The sequence below is a fragment of the Melanostigma gelatinosum genome (genome assembly GCF_949748355.1).
Source record: "Melanostigma gelatinosum genome assembly, chromosome: 17".
NCBI lineage: Eukaryota > Metazoa > Chordata > Actinopteri > Perciformes > Zoarcidae > Melanostigma > Melanostigma gelatinosum.
The window spans coordinates 5,601,021-5,608,520 of record NC_136650.1 but is presented as its reverse complement, the minus strand read 5'-3'; the positions used below and the strand labels follow the sequence as shown (position 1 = coordinate 5,608,520).

At 45.3% G+C, this 7,500-nt stretch overlaps 1 protein-coding gene across 6 annotated transcripts in view; it reads left to right on the top strand.

The window, feature by feature from the left end:
- The window catches only part of atp9b (ATPase phospholipid transporting 9B), a gene marked incomplete at its 5' end in the record, with an annotated part of 54,849 nt that overhangs the window by 42,348 nt on the left and 5,001 nt on the right, over positions 1–7,500 (top strand). For 4 of the 6 annotated variants that reach the window (XM_079288076.1, XM_079288077.1, XM_079288075.1 and 1 more), the window contains 10 exons: positions 762–845; positions 1,082–1,252; positions 1,488–1,586; positions 1,721–1,810; positions 2,630–2,774; positions 3,243–3,307; positions 3,760–3,915; positions 4,063–4,127; positions 4,724–4,832; positions 4,921–4,978. In XM_079288076.1, coding sequence (XP_079144202.1) covers positions 762–845; positions 1,082–1,252; positions 1,488–1,586; positions 1,721–1,810; positions 2,630–2,774; positions 3,243–3,307; positions 3,760–3,915; positions 4,063–4,127; positions 4,724–4,832; positions 4,921–4,978 — 1,042 coding nt within the window. Of the gene's footprint in view, positions 1–761; positions 846–1,081; positions 1,253–1,487; positions 1,587–1,720; positions 1,811–2,629; positions 2,775–3,242; positions 3,308–3,759; positions 3,916–4,062; positions 4,128–4,723; positions 4,833–4,920; positions 4,979–6,064; positions 6,269–7,500 lie in introns of all 6 variants that reach the window. The other 2 variants (XM_079288079.1, XM_079288080.1) reach the window with 1 other exon arrangement.

Genomic DNA, 7,500 nt, shown 5'->3' with positions numbered 1-7,500 from the left:
AGGCGCGTCAGGCCGCGTCTACACCAGTCTGGTGGTTGAAGGTCTTGTGTGCATATGTTCATAATTATATTGGCATTATTGAGTCATTTAGCACTGGGGGGCAGCGTTTGATTTAATTAGTGACCTACATCAAGTTGAAGTAATTACCGTAAGTCATATTCTTGAACAATGGTGTTCCAGATGTGGCTGTGATATCCCCCTCGTCAGATCAGCCGGCGCTACGGTTACTCTGCCTGTCAATAACCAATCAACGCCCCATCGGTGTTTCATATTAAAAATAAACCGCCATCCATCCCGTTGTTTTACTGTGCCCTCTGAATCTCACCAGAAGCTATTTTATTCACTATTGATTCCTTTGGTGTTGGTAACAATATGCCGCTATTGGCAGTACTGTACAGCAGCCGCTCTAATAGAACAGATGAGCTGACCCAAGTTTGATTCATTTTCATCTTGGGGTAAAGTCACAACGTTTATTTTAGATAACTAAAATCTTCAAATAAAGCTTTCGCAAAATGACCTGAAATGGTGTGTGTGTGTGTGTGTGTGTGTGTGTGTGTGTGTGTGTGTGTGTGTGTGTGTGTGTGTGTGTGTGTGTGTGTGTGTGTGTGTGTGTGTGTGTGTGTGTGTGTGTGTGTGTGTGTGTGTGTGTGTGTGTGTGTGTGTGTGTGTGTGTGTGTGTGTGTGTGTGTGTGTGTGTGTGTGTGTGTGTGTGTGTGAGAGAGAGAGAACATTTACTAACATGCTCCTCTCCTGTGTGTCAGTGTGGGAACATGGCCAGAGAAGGCCTGAGGACGCTGGTGGTGGCTAAGAAGTCTCTGTCTGAGGAGCAGTATCAGGACTTTGAGGTATGGCTGCACACTACTGGTTGGGAACTAGAGGTTGGTGTTGTACAGTGCCAACGTTGGCTATGTGACACCTCTTGGGTCATAGCTTAGTGTCTTCTCTTCAGCTCATTTGTATTTTGTTATTTCTCTTGTTGTTGACCAGTTGATTTCTCAGTTGCCTGCTCTGTTCCAGTCCCCTTTCTCAACCCACAATTCCTCCTTTCTTTTTTCCTCTCCACCTCCCTCTGTGTGTGCAGAACCGCTACAACCAGGCCAAGCTGAGCGTCCACGACCGAGGCCTGAAGGTAGCGGCCGTGGTGGAGAGCCTAGAGCGGGAGATGGAGCTTCTGTGTCTGACCGGCGTGGAAGACCAACTACAAGCAGACGTCAGGCCCACACTGGAGCTGCTGAGGAACGCTGGCATCAAGGTTAGCACGGGAAATGAACACTTCTACCTGGTTGATGCTGGAGAATTCTGTAGATTCTTTTGGATGTAAACAAATATAAACCCCGGACATGACGACAGTGATTCAGGGTTGTAATCAGATACACAACATGGAGGAAAATGCTGATCTTTGATTGCAAATGAATTGTATTTAATGCATCCATAAAACCTGCTTGATGCCACATCTTCAGTCAACTTGCATCTTGTTTCCTCCTCAGATCTGGATGCTGACGGGGGACAAGCTCGAGACGGCCACGTGCATCGCCAAAAGCTCCCACTTGGTGTCCAGAAGCCAGGACATCCACGTCTTCAAACCGGTAAGCTTGCTGTGCTTTCCCTCTTTTCCCGGCGCTTTGTTGTGATCATAATGCGCCTACGTAACGGGACATGGGAAATACAAAAAAGCCTAAATGTCCTCGCGGTTCATTTGTCTTGTGTGGCTCTCGAGCAGATCTCGAGCAGAGGAGAGGCCCATCTGGAGCTCAACGCCTTCAGAAGGAAACATGACTGTGCTCTGGTCATCTCTGGAGACTCCTTAGAGGTACTACAACACAGCGCAGCGCACAGTGACCTTTCCTTGCAGATGATGCTACGGGTGCAGCCAAACACGTGATGAGAGAGAAAAAAAAAGTACTTCTCAGCCAAAAATAATACTTTGGAGTTCAACCGAGGATTTGAAGAGCGAAACGATTCACTAGATGTTGGTCATTTTCTTTTTACGAGGCAAAACAATTGGAACTTTTGATACAAATTTGTAACGTGTGTGTGTGTGCGCGTGCAAGTGAGAAAAGCAAAATCCTGGTGAACCCATAGTCTGGTCTAAATTGTTATCTCTGCGGTGTTTATGAATTAAGAACAGGTGGAAGAAAGTTGTTTTTTCAACTGTGAAAATATGTGGAAAAAAGTTAAATTGTCAGGATCATTTCTCTTTGTGTCTGTTGTTGTAATACTCAAGCATCAATGTTTTCTTCCAGGTTTGTTTCTCCATGCACTCTAAACAAGAGGTACATGTATTGTGTGTTAGCTATAATACACATGTAAATTATGAAAAAACTAAATCACATGCCAAAACTTTTTTTTAAATCTGTTTCACAAATGAAAAAACTAATTGAATCATCTTAGAAAGAATATCACCTGTTCCTAAGTCATAAACACAAGAGAGAAAACAATAAAGACCAGACGTCCGTACTTTTACATTTCGTTGGAAAAGAAACACATTAGCGTTTTCATTTAAATGTTCTACAAGCTTTGACGGTGGCCAACAAGTCCAACTGATTAACACACTGAAATAATGTAAACACGTCCAGGACCTTCAGCATCCCATGAACTGAGCTCTGCGTCCCTGTCTGTCGTGTTGCAGGTGTGCTTGCGGTATTACGAGCACGAGTTCGTGGAGCTGGCGTGTCAGTGTCCGGCGGTGGTCTGCTGTCGCTGCTCCCCGACTCAGAAGGCCCAGATCGTCACGCTCCTCAAGCAGCACACAGCCAACAGAACCTGCGCCATAGGCGAGTGTTGACAGATGATGCGGCATTACGAGCCGGGAACGGTTGTTGGCACCGGTCCACAGACCGGCCTGGGAAAACTCTGCCGTGGAGGGAGATGAAAATGTCTGTGTAGATTAAGCTCAGTCCCTTAGGGAGCAAAATGCAGGACGGATTAATTCAATACAAAGTCCTGTTTTATACTGTGTTTGAAGATTGGGAGGTGAGTCAGTTTGTGCCTCAAAACTGTCCTTTTACTTGAACTGCCATATCCCAGTTGTGACTACGTAGCTGCACTAATGTTTATTAAGGTGCTGACAATGCATTTAAACTCAGAATAGACGTATATTACTGTAACACACACCAGAGAAACAATTTCTCTGTTTATCCACAAGATGGCAGTCAAAGCTCACCAAGAGAGGCACGCAGCAACGGCTGCTGCTTTCAGAACCTCAAGCGTACTTTGTTCAATAAAAGTTTGTTTTGTTGCAGGAGATGGAGGGAATGACGTCAGTATGATCCAGGCTGCAGACTGTGGTATCGGAATTGAAGGAAAGGTAAAAGTCTCAATAAACAACATAAACAGTTAATCCAGAGCTTTTCATTAAGACCTCAAGTGTTCTGGATTAAAGTTTGTAACTTAATTCAGTCAGAGACTTCCTCTGACGGTCTTGAATAAACAAATAAAGCTCCCCGCTTCAAACTGGTATCTTTCCCAGAACCGTGAAGAACTTCAGGGATGCTCGAACAACCGTTAACGGCATAAAGAAATGTCTTATGATAACTGGCTGCGCCCTTACTTTGAAACTCAAGTTACACATCCTGCATCTGCCTTTATTTTCAATTTTCAGGGTCTTTATTAATTCCTTTTGCATTTGCATCTTTATACTTTTGTGTGTGTGTGTGTGTGTGTGTGTGTGTGTGTGTGTGTGTGTGTGTGTGTGTGTGTGTGTGTGTGTGTGTGTGTGTGTGTGTGTGTGTGTGTGTGTGTGTGTGTGTGTGTGTACAGGAAGGGAAGCAGGCGTCTCTGGCCGCAGACTTCTCCATCACTCAGTTCAAGCACATCGGTCGGCTGCTCATGGTTCACGGCAGGAACAGCTACAAGCGCTCCGCTGCGTTGGGTCAGTTCGTCATGCACAGAGGCATGATCATCTCCACCATGCAGGTACAGCCATCATTAAACACAATGACGGAATATACTTGTTGGGACTTTTTAATAGTTTGCTGACGTTTCGTTCTTGACGTCTGCTTTAATGTTCTGATTTCCCTAAATAACTGACTTTGTGACACCGTTCTTGTGCTCTGTCCTCAGGCTGTCTTCTCCTCCGTGTTTTACTTTGCCTCTGTGCCCTTGTACCAGGGTTTCCTCATGGTTGGGTATGTACTGTCTCCTAATGAGTACTTAGTGGTTTAACTTCATCCACCACCGCACAGATGCACCCGGTCTACCCAGTGTAGCTCACTCGCTGGCTTTCTCTACGTTGCCTGTTTAGCATCGGAACGTTTGTCATGACTTAAAGGTGTAATACGTCACGCATTAACACGTCTCATAACGACCAGAACTATGCCGTATATTTTGTTGAGCTGTTTACTTACATTGTCCCAAATGTTTCCAGCACTTTCCCAAACCTAATCTGTTTATGTGGTCGCCTGTGAATGGCGTCATTTTTCCCAATTTGTCATAAATTGACAAATTGTAACACATTGTAAAATTGATGAATAGACCTCTGCAGGTAATTAAAAAACCTCCCGTGATATCACGCCACTTAAAGACGTCACCAAACCTTGCCGTTTGTTATCGTTTTGATTGTTTGACCCCCGGCAGCAGAATATCACATATTATGCGTTTTTAAATACTGCAGCGTTTGGACAGCCGAGATATTAAAAAGGCCTCGCAGCACAGATGTGTGGATGTTTATGATGATGTCAGCATGTACCTCATCTGCATCTCAACACCGCTTTGTTCCGTGCAGGTATGCCACCATGTACACCATGTTCCCTGTGTTCTCCCTGGTTCTGGACCAGGATGTGAAGCCAGAGATGGCTCTGCTCTACCCAGAGCTTTATAAAGACCTCACCAAGGTGCAGCGCCCCTTTTACATCTTTCAGCAGCTCATATCACGTGAACACGCAGTATGTTTCACTCATGGGTGTTGTTTCTCTCTTTCAGGGGCGTTCGTTATCGTTCAAGACTTTCCTCATTTGGGTGCTGATCAGTGTGTATCAAGGTAAGGCACACATACACACATTCTACAGGTTGTACACACACTCGTCGGTCAAAGGTTTTGTTGCAGCCTGATGGATGAGAGCACTGCTCTACGTATTTGAATTGTCTGTCACCTTTTAGTTTGGAGGAAACTTGCAGATTTAAACAGGAACAAGTTCCTGCTTTAGTGTGAAGTGCACAATAACGCCCCCTATGTTGATTAAGCACCGTTTGTGGTTCAACAAATTCAAAACAGAAAAGTATTTGGGAGAGAAAGTGGTTCCGCCCGTATTCTCCTCTGGCATGTAACACTGTGGGGGACATCTGTACAGAATGACCAGTCAGCTGCTGTAGACTGTCAAAGCAACTCCTCAACCACCATTTCATCATGTCTACCATGCCTTAATACCAGGGTCCCCGGGCCCCTTACAAAGTCTCGCACAGTCAGCTTCTCAGTATCTTAGGTTTCCAACAGCCATCCGCCTCTACATGCGGGCTTTTGTCCGTCCAGTAAATCGATATTTCTGTAATCGCTAAGCCGTGCAGCGTGTGAGAAAGATCCATGTTCCTGCTGGAGCGTGACTTCCTGACAGCTCGATGCTTTTTAATTAAAGGCCAATGCCAGGTCTGTTTGGGTGGGTGGGTGGGGGGGGGGGGGGGGGAGGGAGCGGGAAAAAAAGAACTGTGAAGACGATATGAGAGGAACGACAGCAGAGGAGGGAAATATTTGGCGCCAATCTAGTTTTAATTTATTACAGAGTTTGACTCGCTGGAATGCGCCGCATGAAGACTGTGAGAACGCAATCATGTGATCAGTTCTAGGCTGTTGGGCTCAATTTGTGTTGTGTTATGAGGATATGAAGGGCTATCAGGATACAGGAGGCGCCCGAAGATGAGTGTCTGGACGCTTGAAGATGTTAATCAGACGGAGACGCGCCAGAGCACATTTTACTCTCACGAATAATGTTATTGAATCGGTCCTCGTCTCCAGGCACATTAATCCTTAACTCAACGGCCCAGTCAGCTGATTGTGGAGCAGATCTGAGAGAACAGTCTTAAGAGGGAAAGAATGTCTGACTCTGAATCTCGTTCCCTCCGGCACCACCAGGGGGCATCCTCATGTACGGCGCGCTGGTGCTGTTTGAGTCTGAGTTCGTGCACGTGGTCGCCATCTCCTTCACAGCGCTCATCCTCACCGAGCTGCTGATGGTGGCGCTGACGATCCGCACCTGGCACTGGCTCATGGTGGTGGCCGAGTTCTTCAGCCTGGGCTGCTACCTGGCCTCGCTCGCCTTCCTCAACGAGTACTTTGGTAAGGAGACTTTTTCTGTTGTCATATAGAATAGTTTGATGTGCCAGATAATATCAGGTTTTTGGCAAAACAGCTGTTAATTAAGTTTTGTTATCCAATAATCTGTAGATTTTATTTTCTTTCTAAATTAATCCATTTTTTGACCTTTTTTCGATATAAATTTAACAAAACAGAAAAATGCTGATTACAAATAACCCAGAACGCAAGAGGAAGTATTCACATTTCTTGTTTTGTCCAAACCACCCATCCAAAACCCAAAGAAGTTCAGTTCAACCATCACATGTGTAAAAATCACACAAATAAAAATCTATAAATTTGAGAAGCTGGAATGATTATTAAGATAGTTGCTGATTAAAGGGAAAGTTTGGATTTTGTGCCGTGGGCTTGTATGAGGTGCTTGTTGATAGTCTGTGTATTGTAGACAGTGGATGATGGTCGGCACAGCCCCAGTTTAACAGACAGGAAGTACCAGCACGAGAGCAAAGCAATACTGCTGTGGACGGGGCAGCAGCAACACATGTTTTTACACACCGAAACAAATCATTATCATTCTAAGTGTACGTGATATTTATATTTTCACGGCCCGTTCTGACGGCAAAACCACTAGACTCATTTGACAAAAACACTCATTTAACACAGCAGTTCCTGGAGTATTACAGCAGCCTCGGGCGGTTAGTCAGTTAGTGTTATTGTGTGACTTGGTGTTTTTAAAGGGTTAGTTCACAATAACACGAACTAACTAACCGACCGAGCCGGTAGACCAGGAACTCCCGTGTTCTGTGAGGTTAAACTACTGTTTTTGTCAAAGGAGTCTGGTGGCTTTGAAGAGAGCATGGCCAAAGGGCTGCCTGGCATCAAGGTAAAGCTGTACAAATATTCTTTATACAGCATACACTTAAACTATGTTCTTTTTTTAGTTGTCTAAAATACTTTCTCTGTCCACAGCAGTGCGTTGCTTTGCTCCCGTAGCTCCTACAAACCCCACTTCAACACAATCCGAACCATCCCCTTTCATTTCCCCGTCGATCAGTTTCAGATCTACTTCTGCGGAGCGCACCGCTCCGTCTTCCTCCTCGTGAGCTCACAACACAGTCGTAGGATAACTTTACTGTTTGGTTTGAGTCCAGTATTGAGCGGGCCGATCACTTCAAGGGGCCTCAGTCGTCTTGGCTGCACCTTGTGTGTGTTGATCTTGATGTGACGCTCCCTGACACCCAAGTGTTTGTGCAGCA